Source organism: Solanum stenotomum, chromosome 6, assembly GCF_019186545.1.
Source record: "Solanum stenotomum isolate F172 chromosome 6, ASM1918654v1, whole genome shotgun sequence".
Taxonomy (NCBI): domain Eukaryota; kingdom Viridiplantae; phylum Streptophyta; class Magnoliopsida; order Solanales; family Solanaceae; genus Solanum; species Solanum stenotomum.
This window is the reverse complement of record NC_064287.1, coordinates 4,138,632-4,158,376: the sequence shown is the minus strand read 5'-3', so window position 1 is coordinate 4,158,376 and position 19,745 is coordinate 4,138,632. Positions and strand designations below refer to the sequence as shown.

General features: G+C 36.0%; 1 protein-coding gene across 1 annotated transcript in view; it reads right to left on the bottom strand.

Moving 5' to 3' along the window:
* Nucleotides 1–4,958: 4,958 nt before the first annotated feature.
* Nucleotides 4,959–19,745, bottom strand: part of LOC125867878 (DEAD-box ATP-dependent RNA helicase 8-like) — a 33,708-nt gene continuing 18,921 nt past the window's right edge. The window contains exons 4-9 of the mRNA XM_049548469.1: nt 13,208–13,446; nt 12,455–12,706; nt 12,193–12,373; nt 6,072–6,160; nt 5,919–5,992; nt 4,959–5,824 (exon numbers count right to left, since the gene is read on the bottom strand). Of these exons, the coding sequence (XP_049404426.1) occupies nt 5,746–5,824; nt 5,919–5,992; nt 6,072–6,160; nt 12,193–12,373; nt 12,455–12,706; nt 13,208–13,446 (914 nt within the window). The 3' untranslated portion in view covers nt 4,959–5,745. The remainder of the gene's footprint in view (nt 5,825–5,918; nt 5,993–6,071; nt 6,161–12,192; nt 12,374–12,454; nt 12,707–13,207; nt 13,447–19,745) is intronic.

Here is a 19,745-nt window from a genome sequence, read left to right as displayed (position 1 = left end):
CAACAAATGAATATAAGAATAGATTAACTAAAGTTCTTTGAAATATAAGAGATGGATGATTTCCAAGCTCATCCAAAATCCTCTTTAGATAGGATTTGGATGAACTTAGAAGAAAAATAATCTAATGAAAAAAGAGAAAGACATAAAGTGACACCTGAAGTTGTTTCGAATTTTTAAAAAGACACTTTAACTTTGCGAGTGTTCTATTATCCTACAAATTATTTCAAAATCACAATAAATACACACTTTTTACACAATCTGCATTCTCAATGCATGAGCGTGAGTCTCTTCCCAATTAATAATATAATTACATATTTTTTCCCCAACCCATTTAGTAAAGATTGGATAAAATCTTGACCAATTTACTTTTTAATCATGACCCACTCCATTTAACCCTAAAACCCTTTCAAATTTTCACTCTACTCTCTTTTTGATGATCAAAACCCTAAGCATTTCAATAGTCACAATAAATTTATTTTGCGGTGATAATTTCTTGAATTATGGAGTCAAAACGAAGAAGTGAAGGCTTACATGTTAATTGCCTCTTGATTTGAATGTAAATTTTGGTTAAAAAATGTTATTATTATATAGTAGTGATTTTTTGAAAAATCATCTTTATAGTGATTTGTTGTTATTTTCTTCTTGTGCTATCTATTATTCATGTGTANAAGGCTTACATGTTAATTGCCTCTGGATTTGAATGTAAATTTTGGTTAAAAAATGTTATTATTATATAGTAGTGATTTTTTGAAAAATCATCTTTATAGTGATTTGTTGTTATTTTCTTCTTGTGCTATCTATTATTCATGTGTATGTAGTGTTAGTTTAGGATTGCTTTGAATTTGAATGTTTTTTCAGTGATTTAGTTTTGAAATTTGTTTGCAATTGCACTTTCATGATTTACAAATTCGTTGATCTCATAACTTTTAAATAAAATAAAAAAAGAAGAAATTGAAGCTATAAAGCTAGATGAAAATTTCATTGAGAACTGAGATTTTTTATTTGGGTTGTAGATGGCAAGCTCTTCAACATATATCAATGGAGGTTTTGGAGAAGATGAGAAGTAGGTGTTTTAATAAAGAAGAAAAATCAAATTGCCAATGCCACGTGACATTTTTACACTGGTTTGGGGGTGTATTTTTACTTCTCCACGCGCCCATCAAATGTGAGAACACAACTGTTGTGAAAATGGGTCAAAAGTGTTTTATTATTATTGTGATTTGAAATAGTTTCATGGGGTAATAGGATACCCGCAAACTTTAGGTGTTTTTTTGAAAATTGATCAAGACAACTTCAAGTGTCATTTTATGTCTTTTCTCATGAAAAAATATATAATATAATGCTCTATTTTTCTTTACTATGTATATATAAGAGTTTTTGGCCAAAATCATCCTTTAACTATATCCCAAACTTAAAGTACATCCTTAAAATATCATTCTTACCAGAAAACATCCCTCAAGTATTTAAAAGTGAACAATTTTCATCCTTCTACTTGAATTTATCAGAAAACTAACAGATCACACAAATATCAAGTTATCTCTTCGTAATTATTATTCTTAGATACGTCAAAATACTATCGTGAACTTTTTGGGTAATTGAATTTAACATTATGCAAAATCTTTTAAATTGACAGTTTTTTTTTCCATTTGTTTTCATGTAATTTGATATTTAAAAATATTATTAGTTGAAATATGTTTCTTCTCAATTGAATATGTTGGAAGCGGCATTTGTTGGAAACTTCCTCTTCTAATAATGTAGAATGAAATTCAAATGCGAGACATAATCAATATTTTGATCACTTCTATATCAGATTGGCCCAAATATTTATTGATCTAAATACAGTTTGTCTATGAAAAAGGTAAAGATAATTAAGCTTCAGCTTCTTTCCGTTACTAAATGAGAAAAAGAGCAGATCATGTATCCTCACACCTTCCAAACATTTTTTGTTTCAGTAACCAGTAGTGTCTAATATTTTTAATATGGTTTTTCAGGAACTTCTTACAACATGTAATGAAATTATGCAAGAAAATTTTGTTGATAGTCACGTGAACTGCTCATGTTTTTGTAGGATTCATTAATTTTTTGACGATATCTAATAGCTAGAAGGATGAAAATTCTTCACTTCTAAATACTTGAAGGATGTTTTCTGCTAAGAATGATACTTTAAGGAAGTAGTTTAAGTTTGAGGTATAATTTAAAAATATTTTTGGCCAAAAACTCTATATATAATACTATTTAAGTACAAATCTAATGAAAATTAAAAGTTTGTCCTAATAGTAATGACTCATATAGCACAGTAAATTAGTACGCGCAACATTATTATTTTTTACACGTCATTTAGATTCCGAACTCTCAATTTGATCAGGAGGAAAAAAATAAGGTGCATTAAAGGCTCTCTGCATCTACTAACTTAAATTCTTGGACCCCATTTAGAAGGAGGAAAAGAAAAACTACAGAATATGCATTTAGTATGAAAGAGAAAAGAAGAGAAGAGTTAATGAGGGGATCATGAAATTTCAGAACAATATTGATAAATACAAGATGACAAAACCAACATTCATGTAAAGAGAAATAATAATGTAGGTGATAGACCAATCAGGGTCGTGAATGTGGTGGATTGGTAAGTATTTTTTTCATTCTTAATTAAGAGGTTTTGGGTTTGAATCCCTCTGAATATGGAGTTGCCTTTATTAGAGAGAACTTTACCTCTCAATGTGATATTTTCTGACGCGAATCTAGATTTAATCGGACTCTAATGTGGATACCAAACACCAGATAGGAAACGAAAAATTATTATGGAGGTGATAGAGAACACTCAAAAGAGTGTAGAGGGAACACTTGTTTGGCAATCTCTTATCTTGTGATAGCCTAACATGCCCTTCCTTTTCTGACTCTAAATTTTGTCAAATGAATTAAATGAATGTGGTCAAAATATATAGGATAGACCCGAAGCTAAAATCTAATTTTATAAGTTCTGAATTTTATAATGATGATTTCAAGTGTTAATAACTGGCTTCTAAACTTAATATCCGTACATATTTTTAATGAACTTCTTAATACATGTACATTTAAGCAAAATTACTGAATTCAGATTCTAACTTATAGCTCCGACCTTATCTCAAAGCAACTATAGATATACATACATAGGAGAAATGGTTTTTTCAGTTTTATCTTCTTTTTTTTAATTATATATTCATTTTTACACGTGAAAAATCTAAAAAGTTAACTTTTTTATTTAAATTATATAAGGACACGAAATCTCATTTCTTCGATATTATGTAACCCTACGCAAATTGACAACCTAAAAAATAATTGTACTAAACTTGGTAGAGTCTATTAATGTTAGCTGCTATTTGTATTGTGTTGTCTTTATTTGACTTTATCTCACAAACATGAGAGTAAACGATTAGCGAATCAAAATTTAAACGTTGTGAATTTCAAATCGAAAAGTTGTGTCATAAATTATATACCTAAGTATATTTAGACTTACTTTTAATTCTGAGTCGAAAGAGTTCACACAAATATAGAGAGAAATTTGATCCCAAAATATTGGATTCTAGTACTAAATTGGTAAACTCATAATTGAATCCATCACTGAATGTAATGAGACAAAAAAAATATAAAGTCTTGTATGGAAATTCAACAAAGGCAAAAAAATGGGTTCGATATTCATATTAAAGTCCGATTAAATTAGAATTTTATGCTGAAAAATCTCATATTAGAGGGTAAAACGCTCCTTAATAAAGGTGATTCTACTCAAAACTTCTGATTAAGGATAAAGAAATACTTAACATTATACCACGATCTTATTGGTGGCAAAAAGAAGTCTTAAGCTAGAAGGGAACGTGATGTTCCAGCATTGAATGCATATGTATCCTAATCAAACAAGACAGGGTGGGGTGGAGAAATGCTATTCCCTTCATTTTCCCAAGACAATTGATAATCTAAGTGGGCCCAACTGCATCAACAATGTCTCTCTGTTTGTGGAAAATATAAATTAACTTGATTTAATTTTTACTTCGAAAAATAATTAATTTGACTCTGAAAAAAATAATAACTATTTTGAAATGGAATGAGTAATTACAAGCAAAATGACAATGACATAGTTGAACCCAATTATTAACAGATGACATGAACAAACTTCTTATTAAAGTTCGATGATATATATTTTTTTTTATCAGTTTAATTTTCGTGATGTGAACCTCTAATAAGAGGCAACATGGAAAGAATGATTTTGCAAAATCATCAAACCTCTCCGTTAAACAATAATGATATGAAAGAATTCTTTATGTAGTGATAATGGGCATGATTAAACCCACTTTTAGTAGATAGCATAAATGAGGTTTTTTTCTCAAAGTTTAAAGATATATTTGGGCATTTTCCCTTTATTTTATTTAATTCGGTAGATAAGAAAAAAATATTATACAAACCAAATCTTACATCTTATCCTCCTAAAATAACCAATATCCTAGTAAAAAAATAATTCTACTAAAAGAAATAACTTTCACATCTATGGCTTCTTAGAAAGACCAACATCAATTCAATAATCACAAGATGAAATTTTCTTCTCATTCAAGAAAGAAATACAACTCCAATAACAAAAAGATTGCTAATTCCACAAAACTTATATAAAAAGAAAGAAAGAAGGGAAAATAACAAAGGAAAACGATTCAGAAACTAAACGAGAGTTGAGATTCAGCAATGACTCACACATCTCATTTCTGCAACAAAAGTAAATTTGATGAATATGTTCACTTTGAAGGGCTCAGGAAAACAGACCTACTAACACACTCTCCATTGGCACAAATACAACCAAGATATACTATTACTACTACTACTACTATTAGCTAATACGCGATCATATTCTTCGCATCTGCAAAGCTAAATATATTCATTCATGGATACGATCACCTCTTTATTCTTTCGAAAACCTAACTTAAAAGTAGAAATAACTACAGAAGGATGAAATTCCCCTTTGAACACAGGGCAATAGGCTATAAAATTATAAAACCTGGTAAATACTGAAGCTGCACTTGAATGTCTCAGGTCATTTCACCATTAAAGATTGTTCTACAACTCGACATGTTTGACACAATAGGTGCATCTCCATGACAATCTCTACGTCAATGCCATGTTGTCAATGACCATAAGGTGGAACAACTAACAGAATAATTTCGACAGCTTCGTTCTACAGCCACAGAAATAAAACAACTATGAATGCCACACACTACAGATCCGAGAGCTCAGCAAAGGATAGTCGGTCAATGAACAGACCCTTCCAGTGTCGATATCTTCCATTAAATTCTTTCTGCATCATCTAAAGGGAAGTTAGGAGCCAAAGATCTACAATTCACTTTGTCATCTCAGCAACCATAAAATACCGAAGTCTCTCATTCTTTTAGATTCTCAGGAGTCACATATCTTCAAACACAAAATACTGACAATTCCAAGAAAGCATGTGTTAAAAAAATATCTCCTCACCCTCTCTCCTTATGTTTGGGGAAGATATTCAAAGAAATAAGACATCATAACTTATGCAAGATGTGCCAACCATCTTCAATGCCAGCAAAACTAACTACAAACACTAATGGACAATTAAAGTTGTCGAAAGATGCATTCAAGTCTGCATGAAAAACTAGATTCTCGGGTAGCTCAGCTCAGAATTCAGACAAACTGTGTGCATGAAGCATCTCGTCATTAACGACTCACCATCCAGAACAGTATTGACCATGAAAATGATTGATTTTACCCGCAATAGACGGCCTGGTCTATATGTGGCGGAATTTGCTTAATCTCGGTTCCTAGCTCTTGTTCAATTCTATACCTGTCAAAAATATTAATATCATGAAAAATAAATTAATAAAACGAAGAGTGCAAACCAAACGACCTATATAAGAAGTGAACTACTTTATACTTACAAATTGAAGCGATCCTCGAAAGTAATTAGGTTGACAGCTAAACCAAGGTGACCAAATCTCCCAGACCGCCCAACCTGCACAAAAAGTAAATATGAATAATATAATAGTACAAATAGATAGACGATTCACTTGGTAAGGATCTGTATCACATACCCTGTGTAAATATGTTTCTGAGTTCTTTGGGAAATCAAAGTTGATAACAACATTGACTGCTTGAATGTCTATCCCTCTAGTAAACAAATCTGAGTTCAACATGAAGTAAGCTAAGTTACTTGATCAATCTAGAAGACATATAAGCATTATAATAAGCAGAACATGCAATTCATCATCATCATGCAATTAGTAAAGCAGATCTGTAGACAACATGAAAGTGACGAAGTTCCTTAACCAATCTAAGGGACATACATAAAAAGAGACCCCAGTTACTTATCAGTTATCACCGTGCAAGAGCAGGACTTGAGGAAACGTTTTTTCTTTGGGGTAAGTAAAAGGATTCAGGGGAATTAAGTGTGGATCATGAATATAAAGGCAAGATTTATATCTATAAATAGGCAACAATGCCAAGATAATCATGCAACAGTAAAATTCAAATGGATGCTACACTAGGTCAGAATTTGGACACTTTTGAGTTGAAGTTGAAAAAGAGTTTGTGGAAGTTGAAGTTGTGTTTGGACATGAATGGAAAAAGGAACTATGAAAGTTAAAAATTTGTGGGTAAAAACCAAAATACCACTTGTAATTCAACTACTGAAATTCAGCATTTGAAAAGTCTCATGGTCTAACAAGAACTTTGACAATGTTATCAAAGGCGAAAAATGCAAAAAATATCTAGTTGTATTACTTGGCGATTACGTACACTTGTGTGTGCACTGGGACCACAAATGTGTCTCTATTATTTCTCCACAAAAAATAATCTTGAACACAATGGGATCCCTCTTCTCATCAAATGTCTTGTGTAAGGGTTGCTACTTTGGTTAGTAGCCACACAAAACAAGCTACTTTGTGTGGTGTTTTAGTTTTCCAAATGTGCTACCATGGCCAGTTAGTTGGCTATCTGTTGATTAGGATGGCACTGACCTTGAATAATCCCCTCTTGTTTCCTATCCACCAAAAAAACATCTTCCTCTGTTTATAGCCCACTAAACTGCTTAAGTGTGCTAAAAGATCAGTCTCTTTTTGTACAGTCACTGATATGTCTTCCTAAAATGATGTTCCATCCTTGAGCTGTCCACATTTTTTGTATAGTCCTTTGCTGCTATAGAACAATGAGCCTGTTTGGATTGACTTTTGGCTTTTGACTTATAAGCCATAAGTTAGTAATCATAACTTATGGCTTTTGGCTTACTTTTACTATTTTAGCTTTAAAATCAAGTGCTTATAAGTACTTAATTAATTTACACAAACACTACATAAGTGCTTAAAAGCTATTCTGGCTTAAAACACTTAAAATAAGCCAATCCAAACCGGCGCTAAAGTGAAGACGTCTGGAAAATCCATTTCCCAAATGCCCACCTCGTGCCGATAATCCTACCAAAGTCTAGTTTTGCTCCCATTAAGTACTTTGATCTTGGAATTGATCTTCAGTTCACCCCACATGACACTAATGGATCTCTAAAAACTAACCCCAAAAGGTGTAGTGACCTCTTCAGTCATCCGATCGTCTTTCTTCCACATTTAGCTCTAGTAATATTCCCCTCAAAAGTTGGTTCTCATTGGTGAACTTCCACATCCATTTTTTTTTCCCGAGCGGAACGGATCTTCAAATTTTTGATACCCAAACTCCCATATTTCTTTCCAAAAGCAAGTGGTTTCCTATCTTTCTTTGTTCCCTTCCAAAAGAAAATTACGCATAATACATAAATATGTCTTTTAACTTGGCTTCAGCTGACATCTAATCCAACTTTGAATGTGCACAAGTAGGCATTTAAACTTGTACAAAGTTGCACCCAAAGGTGTGGCCTAGTGACCACTGAAGTGTGTGAGAACCATGAGGTCTTAGGTTCAAATCCTAGCAAAGAGAAAAAAACATTAGGTGATTTCTTCCTATTTGCCCTAGCTTTGGTGGATACAGTTACCTCGTACCTATTGTTGGTAGGAGGTGGCGGTATCCCATGGAATTAGTTGAGGTGCTAACAAGCTGGCCCGGACACCACGGTTATCAAAAAATATTATATAAAGTTGAACAAGTAGACACATGTGTCCTATATGGCAATTCACGAGGGACATAGTCAAACTGATATACATTATGCCATACAGGACGTGTATGCCTACTTATTCGACTTTATACAAGTTTAAGTGAGTCCTAACTTCACCTCCTAGGATTGCAGCCAAAGATCCATGTTTGTAACTACATTGATTGGGAGAGAAAACTTTTCCCTCCATTGATGTGTAAGCTAGATATCCCTTCAAAAGGTACCAGAATCACCCTTAGGTATTTCAACTGATCTTCTTCAGCATCACAAAAGATAAGTGTGTGTCATCAATACACTGTAGATGAGTTACCTCTAAACTGTCATTGCCAACTCCAGCTACATCAAAGTCTCTTATCCACCCATGCAAATTGGTTGTTCTTAGTTCTAATCATATAGTTGAGGCCTTCTATAGCAATCACAAGCAGAAGGGGTGACAAAGGATCTCCTTGCCTGAGAACTCTTTGTGCTTTGAAGAACTCTGCTGGGGATCCCATTTACAGAGAAACTGATAGTTGAGATGAAAATTTTGATACGGTGTATCCATTTCTGTCCAAACTCAGCCGATAACTCCAACTGTCATGATCATAAGCTTTCTCAATGTCAAGTTTGCACAAAATTCCAGATTTCTTTTGCTTCAACCTGGAATTAACTGTTTCATCAGCTTTTGAAAAGCATCCATGATCTGTCTACCTTTAATGAAAGTCATTTGTTGAGAAACCACCAGTTTAGAAATCACTTCTTTTAATCTCTCAAGGTGCTTTGGAGAACAACTTGTAAATGCTTCATGTTAAACTGATAGGCTTGAAGTCCCTCAATTCCTTAACACCTTTCGTCTTGGGAATGAGAGCTATAAAGGTTGCATTGAAGTTTCTTTCAAAAACTTCTTGAACATTGAAGTTTTGAAAATCACACTTGATGTCCTGTTTCACTCTCTCACAAATTTGATGATGAAGCCCATGGAAAACCCATCTGACCATGAGCTTTGTGTGCTACACAATTTCAGACACCTTAGCACTTCATTTTCATCAAAGTCACCTTGTAAGGCTTCATTGTCCTCCTCGATAAGACGGGACAGTTGTCATAATGATAAGTACACCACCATCGAATTGTTTCAGTACAGAGCTTCTGGTAGAAGCCAATGATTTCTCCTTCAATATTAGTTAGCTCCTCAGTTATTTCTCCCTGAACCAGAGGTTGATCAATGTTGTTGAATCTTTTGTGTGCATTTGCCACTTTGTGAAAGAACTTCGTGTTCCTATCACCTTCTTTTAACTACAGAACCCTTGATTTTTGTCCCAAGAGGTTTCTTCATGTTTGATTGGTTCCTCATAGTCCATGAATAAAGAAGCCTTTTCAACTGTTTCTTCCTCTGTTAATATTTTGTCTCCAAGCACCACCTCCAAATCTACCATTTGACCTAACAGTTTCTTCCTTTGATAGTCCATTCTCATTTCTGCTCCACTCTTTGAGTTAAGATTTAAGAGCTTTTAGTTTGCAGGCAAGTATGTAGTCAGGATTCCCTGAGAAGTTGAACAAACTCCACCTTTCTTATTCTGTTATTGAATCCTGTTGACCTAACCGCCAATTCTCAAATCTGAAATACTTTTTTTTCCTGTTCCAAGAACCACCCAGTAAAGCTTGCGTTGGGACTTGTTTAATATTGTCATCCCATTCATTAGAGATTAAAAATTCTAGAAGCTATCTCTGCATTGTCCCCTTTAAACCAAGTGTTTGTGGCATCTTCTAAATGTAGATCAATTAAGTTCATGTCTTCAAGAATGCTATGCTGAGGAGGCTGAATCACTAGTTGATATGATAGGATCCTTGTGAAGTAGTAGCCTAAGTTTGGTTGGGATTTTGTAAAGTCTTTTTGCACTGTTATGGTTCAACTTTAATATATATAGTAGTTATCAGTTTCAAAAAAAAGTACATCTCTTCAATAAAATCAGCGAATTCCACCATACCCCTTTGTTGAGATTTTTTTTTTTACAATTACAATGTGACATGTAAAATCAAAGCCAATTTCATAAATGAATGAGTCTCCACAAATTGAAAGAGGTGAGAACAAGAAGGGGTTACTGTTGACAGACAAATTAGCTTGTTGGATATTGCAGGCAAAACTTCAAAAAAAATTTGGGTTGCAATAGGCAGACTGGTGGTGTGAGTTGGAGGTGAGAAAAGCTGGGTTTTTGAAAATTGGAGCAAGGGTTTCTTCTCTTCCATGGAGAGAAGTTGAGTTTGGGAATTGAGACTTTGCATATTTGAAAATCAAAAGAATTATCATCCAAAGTTGTTAAAAAACTGGATTCACTAAGGAGAAGCTTCCTTTGGTAAATTCTGTAAAGAAAAGAAGGGGTCTGCTTGGTAAAATAGAAAATAGTTTTACTTAGCAAGAAAAGGGGTGGATTGGAAATCAGAAAAGCTAAGAATACATAATAACTGCTTATTCATGAAGTGGCTTTGGAGAGGCAATGGGAGGAGCAAGCTCTATGGAAGGAGGTAATTAGAGCAAGGTATGGGAGGAAAACTCTTGCTCTACAGAGGTAGGTCAGATGTCAGAAAACCTTATGGAGTAGGAGTTTGGAAAATCATTAAGGCCTTCTGGCCCATGATGGGACCAAATCTAAAACTAAAGGTTGGAAGTGGTAGCAAAATTCAATTCTAGTAGGAATGTAAGACAGACCAAACCCCCTCATGGAATCATTCCCAGATTTTTCACTATCTACAACGATCCAGATGCTAGAGTAGGTTAGTGTTGGATCCCTCAGGGGGTGGGATCTGTCCTTCAAGAGACTTCTAAATGACTCAGAAGTGGAAAGGGTGACATCATAACTGGAAACACTTGAGGGTTCAGTGGCATAAGAACAAACTCAGGCATAACTCTTTGGAGGCATAACAAGGATGGTTGCTACACTGTCAATAGTGGCTTACAAAAGAGAAATCCTTAATCTTAGTGGGTGGCAGCAGTATCAATAGAATTATGTCTGGAACTATAGATAGGTATGATCCCTAACAAGGTGAAGTGCTTTACTTGGTGGTGAAGAGAGCTTATCTTACACATGAAGTTCTACAAAGGAAAGGGATGCAGATAGTGTCCAGATGCTTTCTCTGCAACAAAACAGGGAAACTGACAAACACTTGTTTCTTCATTGTAGCTTCACTGCCCAGTTATGATCAATCTTACTCAAGCTTCATTGACACTAGATGGACCATGCTTGCGCACACAACAGATCACTAAGTTGTTGGAGGCAGCAAAAGCCATAAGAGACGGTGGAGGATAATACCATCTTGTGTGGACTATGAGGAGGAAGAGAAATGGCATATGTTTTGAAGATACATCCATTCTATTCAGAAAGTAAAATGCGATTGGAAGGTGGGGCTGTTGGGATAAAAGTTTAAACTAAAGGGAAAAAAAAGAAGCAAAAAATTACTCTGCCATACATATATATGGGCTGATGAGTAAAGGACATCCATTTAACTCAAAAATAGAAAGAAATAAGGTGCACAAAAGGTAAGTCGAACCTAGATGGTCAAGAAAAACAACTCTCATCCAGACAAGTGCCCCCAAGCAGGCCCTTTTTTATTAAATGACAAGGGAAACCCGCAGCCGCTACCCTTTGGGTGTGCACAAGGCAAAACTCCTGCTCCTATGCGCACAGTGTCCCCAAGCAGGTCTTGTAACTTTGGGTGCCTAGTAAACTACGTCTTTTCAATATATTACACATATATATAGGATCTTTTCGAGATTACCGGGTGCAGGTGATTCCCCTAACACCAACGTAGGCCTGCCTCTAGTCACAACCAAATGACTTCCATACAGGAACCATTACCATCAAATTTCTCTTGATATTTGACTACTCGAAAACATATTCTAAAGACAACGATGAACCGGTAAATATGCTTAGAGGGGCATCAGAATCGATCTTCAATGTTAATATTTGCAATGAGACACTTCATCCACAATCATAGGAGCAATTTCAGCAATTAACCTCAATGATCACCTGCCACTGACTCAGCACTTACAACAAGAAACACCAGCAAGTATGAGTAATAGCAGTTCGAAGTAGATACAATTATCATACCAGTACAGACAAGGTTCCTGCAGGCACCATTGCGGAAGTCATGAAAAACCCTGTTCCTATGATCTTGAAGCATCTTCGCATGGATATAGAAGCATGAATAACCCAGTTCCGTGATCTTCTTGGCAAGAAGTTCTACACGATTTACGGAGTTGCAAAAAATTATTGATTGGTTTATTTGAAGCTGCAAAAACAGAAGAGAATGTTATAACATGAATTGATGTAAGTACTCATATCACCATTAATAGTTTGGTGAAGGACCAACCTTCGAGAACAGAGTGTTAAGGCAATGAAGTTTCTGTCTTTCTTCAACAAAAGCATAAAACTGGCTAATACCCTTGAGTGTAAGTTCGTCCATAAGGTTGATAACATAAGGCTTCTGCAAGTATCTATCTTTGAAGGCCTTGACTGTAACAGGAAATGTAGCGGAAAACATTAATATCTGCCGACTTGCAGGCAAGAAGCGGATCAGCTGCTCAATGGAAGGTAGGAACTCCGGTGATAGAAGCTTATCAGCCTGAAGGACACAAGTAAACACAACTAAATTATAAATAATATAAAGTGTCATCCCAGTGAATTTTTTTTTGTGTAGGGGCTGGGATGGGTGGGTATGGGAGGAGATGTTAAAGATAATCATTTATTCCAGCAAACTCGTAATAGAATGTGTATACATGCAAGGGACAGTTCAAAATTATTATTCAGGTAAGGGAAGAATTTTATAGCTTGATTCTTGACTTTCTAGGTTCCACATGAGAGTCATAACTACACTAGCTTAAAGCATTACTTGCATATTGTTCTCCAAATCAGAAATAAATGTTATGGACATATCAAAAATGTTATGTTGATTAGACTTTCTTAATATTGCACATGACTTTCCCCGTATTCAACAAGGTTCGTGAAGAACTGATAACATTTTGCAATCAATATAGCCTTTTGGTTGTCCGCAATCTAAGAGAAAAATAGCCATGCGGCTTCACAGAAGGAAAAAGCAAAAGGAAAAGGGAAGAAGAAGAATTACCTCATCCATGACAAGCATGGAGCAATCTTTCAAAACACACACTCCTTTCCTTGCAAGGTCAAGTATTCTTCCAGGAGTTCCAACAAGCAAATGCACTGGCTGATACAGTCTCATTATGTCATCTTTTAAGCTGGTCCCCCCAGTGGAAACCATGACTTGAATTTTTAAGTGCTTCCCAAGTTCTTTGCAAACTTGAGATGTTTGAAGAGCCAATTCCCGAGTCGGGACAAGGATAATAACTGCATATGGAGGCATCAACAGTAACTTAGTGAACCAATTATAAGGATCCAACCTAAACCAATTATAAGGATCCAACCATTGCTTATCTATCAACAAACAGTGTTTTCTTAAAAGAAAAGGACAAATATTTTATTTTGCAGGAGGGAATCAATTTCTAGGACCAACATAAGATTATTTAATGCATAGTATCAACTACACTCCACATGACCAAAATATTGTAGCTTCTAACATAAGAAAATATTTGTAGCAGTCTATGCATTACAACATCATTAAAACACTCCCTTAAGAAGCAAAGACATGCGAAGATTTCATGAGCTCATTCAATGTGCAACCAATAATAGTTGGAAAAAGAGCACTGTGAAGAGTTGAACTTCGCTTAACTACTAACCACCCCACCCAAAGAAAATAAACTTGAATTAAAAGATGTTGAGTGTTATCACTTAACTATATTAGGCTCAAGCTCAACGTCTTAACATACGCAAACATGTTGCTTGAACATTCTTTAAAGAGTTTAAGTTTCATCCATAGATGGTATAAAAGATATCAAGTCAGATATTTTTTTATAGGTAAAATATGCAAAGTCACCTTAAACCAATTACATGTAATCGCCTTCATGGTTTAGCAACCTAGAAAAAAAACAGTAAATAACCTCTTGGAGCAGGATAAATTGTACCAAACTTGTAAAAATTTACATTGCCATGCATGAAAACTTCAATTTTTTCTTCTTTTTTTTACCCCTCCCTCGGAGCTCCCACTTTTTTGCTCCCTTGGCAACTCGAACCCACAACCTTAAGGTATAACTTTAATTCTTTTCTTTCTTGCCTACAATATTAATTCTTTTCTTAAGTTATTTTACAACTTGACCTTGAAACTTTTTTTTTTACAATATCTTGACCGTGAATTTAAGTTCAAAATATTTCCAAATAAACCAAAGGAAAAGCTACTAAATGTTCTCTTATTATAATTCAAGTAGCAATTAACTCCAAAGAATCTCTTTGCAAGAGATTTATTGATGGTGATTAAAGATATGCACACATAAAGGGGGTGGCAATCAAGCAGTTTGGTTATATTGGGGGTTTCAAGAGGATTTAAGTAATTGGGTCATACACAAATCCATACCACTGGTGTATGCAGGTTAAAATATTAAAAAGGTTACATCATCAACAAGAAAAGTTAGATTCATAACCCAATCCACCCAGCGTAATATCATGTTGACATGTTCCAAACAACAACATACCAGTGTAATCCCACAAGTGGGCTCTAGGGAGAGAGATTGTTTTCGATAGAGATGCAAGCAGATCATACCCCGATTTTTGTGGGGTAGAAAGGTTGTTTCCACTAGACCCTAAACTTGACAGACAAGAAAAGAAATCGAAGCATGGTAGCAAGAAAATATGACAACAAAATATTAAGATGCATGTGAAGCAACAGGTAGTAATACACTTAGTTGCGCGGACTCTTCACTTTGATGCCTCACCCTTGTCGGATTCTCCAAAAGTACACTAGTTTTGGAGAATCCGACACGCACCCATTGACATTTTTGAAGAGTTCACGCAAGATAGGTAATACACAAAGAAGAAAAGGAACAACACAAGTACCAAATGACACTAATAATAAGGAGAAGCATAGAGGAGGTTATCCCCTGCCTCTCCCACCTAAATTTGCTCGAACTCTTCCCTTTCGGCGTTGCACATGTTTCGACATGACATAGGTGTGGGTTGGGTGTGGGATACGTACCAAATTTGGATACTTTGACAAAAATCAATGGAGAAATTTGAGACAAATACAATGATTTTATAATCAAAACAAAAGTTAATTGTGAAATTGAAGAAAATGGAGTACCTTATATTGAAATTTCTATGTCAGACCTTTTTCTTATATCACCTTCTAGATTCTCCACTTGATCAATATTTTCTCCACATAATACCTTGTAAATTTTCCACATAATGTCTCCAAATTTAGACACATAACTCTATGTTTAGATATTTGAAGCTGAATCCCCGCACCTGGATCCGTACTTCCGAATCTTAAAATTTAGATTATGAAAGATCCGACCTCTAGATCTGCACCTGAGTCTGCGCAACTTAGTCTCCCACAATATGCCACGACACTCGGCTACCTACTAACCTTGTAGCCTAATCCTCAACCTCCACTTCTTCCTATCTTGGATAATGTCCAATAGGTTGGAGTAGTATCATGTCATGTCTAAATTCTAATCACCACCCCAGTTCTTCTTTAGTCTACATCTACTTTTCTCTGAACTCCTGTTACAACAAACCCCTCACTAATCCTTACTGGTGCATCCACACACTTCTTCACATGCTCAAACCATCTCAGCCTTATTTCCCTCATCTTGCCCACCACCGAAGTTATTCCCACCTTGCCCTGTATAACTCCATCCTTAATCATTTATCCTAGTATGCCAACACATCTTGAGCATTCTCATCTCCGCTACATTCATCGTTTGAACGTGGGTCTAGCCAACACTTCACCCCATACAACAATGTCGATCTAACTAGCATGGTACAATTTACCTTTAAGCCTTCACAACATATTCTTATTGCACAACAGCCTAGATGTGAGTCTCCGTTTCACTAACCTTGCTTCAATATGATGTGCAACACCATCATCAATCTTCACATCCCTCCTTGGATTATAGACCCAAGATACTTGAAACTTTCTTTTATGGGTATGACTTAGGCATCGATATTCACTTCTACCTCCACCTCACGCGTTATTTCACACAACTTGTACTACATATACTCTATTTTAGTCTTGCTTAACCTGAAATCTTAAAACTAGAGTCTATTGCCAAACTCCCCGCCTATCAATAACTCAACTATGTCCCGTCAATTAGTACTATGTCATATGTGAATAGCATACAAGACGACGCCTTTCCTTGAATATGTTATGTCAATTCATCCATCACTAAGGCAAATAGGAATGAGCTTAGGGTTGATTGTTGATGCAACTCCATCATGACTGCAAAGTGTTCTAATCACATCCCATTGTTCTAACCTGGGTCTTGGCTCTATCATACATGTCCTTAATAGTCCTAATGAAACCATTAATACACTTCTGAACTTAAACATCTTTGAGGGACCTTCTTAGGGACTTTATCAAATGCCTTATCTAAAACAATGAACATCATATGTACGTACTTCTTGTTCCTATATTGTTCCAACAATCTCCATACAAGATGAATGGCCTCTATAGTTTATCGTCTCAACATGAATCCAAATTGATTCTCGGAGATAAGAGACACTTCCTATCATCCTCATCTCGATCATTCTCTCCCAAATTTTCATAGTATGACTTAGTAGCTTGATACCCCTATAGTTGTTATAGTTCTGAATATCATCAACCAGGATGTCGTCTAACCTAGTTACTCTTCACCTCATCTTATGAATGACCCCCTTAACCTCCGTAGTCTTTATGTGCCCACAATACCCAAAATCTCCACAACTCTCAAAATGCTCTAATTGCCGCAACATGATTTTCCTATCTTCTTTATTCAAGAGCTTATGGAAGTACATTTGTCATCTTTGTTTAATGTGCACCTCTTCTAACACGTTGGCATTCTCATCCTTGATGCACTTTACTTAGTCTAGGTTACAAGCCTTCCTCTCTCACCTTGCGATCCTATACTGCTTCTTATCCCCTCATTTGCACTCGAGCTCTTCATACAAGTGCTCAAAAGTTGTCGTTTTAGCCGATATGATCGCTAGGTTTGCTTCTTTCTTCGTCATCTTTTTTTTTAGAAGGTAACAACTTGTATTCTATTCCAAAACAAAAACCAAAACTTGCCACAACAAATTACAAGTTCATAATTACAATTGTGGAGGGTAGCAAGAAGATCTTTAATTCTATAGCAAAATTTACAAGGAACCTAAAACATCTGTAACTGATTCTAGATCTACCATGAACTCCTGTTTACACCAAAAAAGAAACAAAACTAAGTAGTTCATCTTAATCTTCTGGATGGAATTACTCTTGTTTTGGAAGCATCTGAGATTTCTTTCTTTCCACACAGACCACCAGATGCAAGCCGGAATGATTTTCCATCTTTCTTTATGCCCGGTAATGCTTGCATAACTGCTCCATATCTTGCGTAATTTTCCTAGGCATAACCCATTTCATGCCCTTCAGATTGATAAAAACATTCCACAAAATGTTGGTTATTCTACATTGAAGGAAGAGATGGTTTTCTCTATTCTTTTTCCTGTCTTCCTCACCTAAGTTTTCTGATATGCCACTTCTTAGCTTCAACTTTTCCTTGTGCCTCTCCTTTCCATCACCAATCCATGTTATGCTAGCATGAGTTGCCTCTTGAGACCCCTAATACCTCTCTAGTTGTTTCCCTGATGCAATCAATTGTCCTTGCCCACATACTACTTGCGTCTCCACTACTCCACCAAGCCCCTGTAGCCACCAACTTCTCTCCAATTCCTGAGATTTGGCCTCAGCTAGGCCTCCCCATCTAATCCTTGGTAGGTCACAAGCAACCCTCTTCTTCTTCCTCCTCTTGATATCTAAATCCATAACGACAACCTTATGTTGGGTCGTAAGATTCTCGCAGGGATAACCTTGACGTCCTTGCATAAACTTCTATCACACTTCCTAAGGAGCAGATAATTTATCTGAGTCCTAGCCATTATGATACGGTAGGTTACCAAGTGCGCCTCTCTTTTCTAGAAACTCGAGTTAGCAATTACAAACTTAAAAGCTTTTGCGAAGTCTAAAAATGAAACTCCTCCTTCATTTCTATCCCCAAAGCCGAAACAACCATGAACATCATTGTATCCTCCTAAAGTGGTTCCTATGTGTCCATTAAAATTTCCTCCTAAAAAAGTCTCGATATGCAGGATACCTTTTTTTTTTTGAAATAGGTAACTTTATATTCACACAAAAGAACTCATCAAGAAATTGATGAGGAGGGATTTACAAACCCCCAGGGGGTGCCATTATTCTCAAATCCAAAAACAAATTTTCAAAAATTTACAATTGGCCTATAAACTCCACTACACTATCTACTTCCCCCACTAAATCTTGCTTACACCAAAAAAACAAAAGACTAAGGCATTTCATCTTGATCATCTGGGAGCTGCTTGACCTCCCCTCGAAGCACCTTCCATTTCTTTCTTTCCATAGTGTCCACCAAATGCAAGCAGGTACATTTTTCCACCAATCTTCCTTTGATCCTCTCTTCCCAATTCCTTGCCAGTGTGTTAGTACCTCAAAAGTGGTTCTGGGCATTGTCCAATTAACCCCGAGTCTACAAATGAACATGTTCCACAGATCTGTAGCCATCTTGCAATGCAAAAATAAATGGCCATTTACTTCAGCCTCTTGTTCACACATATAGCACCTTGAGCAGATCTGTATACCTCTTCTTTGTAGCACTTCGTGGGTTAGACAAGCTCTTCTAATTACCAACCAAGTGAAGCAAGCAACTTTTAGAGGGATCTTAATCTTCCATATTAATTTCCAGGGCCAAAATGTTGTCAAAGAGTGGTTGGTGTTTCTTTCCCAGTAACAAGACTTTACTGTAAAAACTCCCCTACTATGCAATTTCCAAACTGGTTTGTCGGACTCTGCATTGATGCCAAGGAACAGGTTCAAAGCCTGAAGTAAGTCTGCTACTCTTTCAACCTCCCAATCATTTAGAGCCCTTCTAAACATAAGGTTCCAGCCTTGAGGACTCCACATCTGCGCTATAATGTCATTCTGTTGTAGGCTAATAATGTATAAGTCAGGAAAGAGTATCCTCATTTTCACATCGCTTAACTAGATCTCATTCCAGAAACTGATCTTCAGGCCATTCCCCACTCTGAAAGTCACCTGCGCATTGAAGTCGGTCCACATTCTCCTAATAGTTTTCCATACTGAGCACCCAAAAGTGCCATTCACCTCTTCAGTTATCCAATTACTCTGTAGGCCATATTTCTCAGCTATGAACCTCCTCCATAATGCTGTATCCTCGCAACAGAATCTCCACAACCATTTTTGCAGCAAACTAGTGTTCTGAATACTTAAGTTCTTAATGCCCAGACCTCCTTGTGCTTTGCTCATTATCACCTCTTCCCATTTAACCAGGTTGTATCCTTGTTTCTCTTTGTTCCCTTGCCAAAGGAACACCCTTCTCAACTTGTTGAGTTTCTTTCCAATACTTTTTGGTAGTGGAAAAAGACTTAGCATATATGTTGGGAGGGCATCCAGAACTGATTTTATGAGAGTCACTCTACCTCCCAGAGATAAATATTGACTCTTCCACCTTGTCAGCTTCCTTTCACTTCTC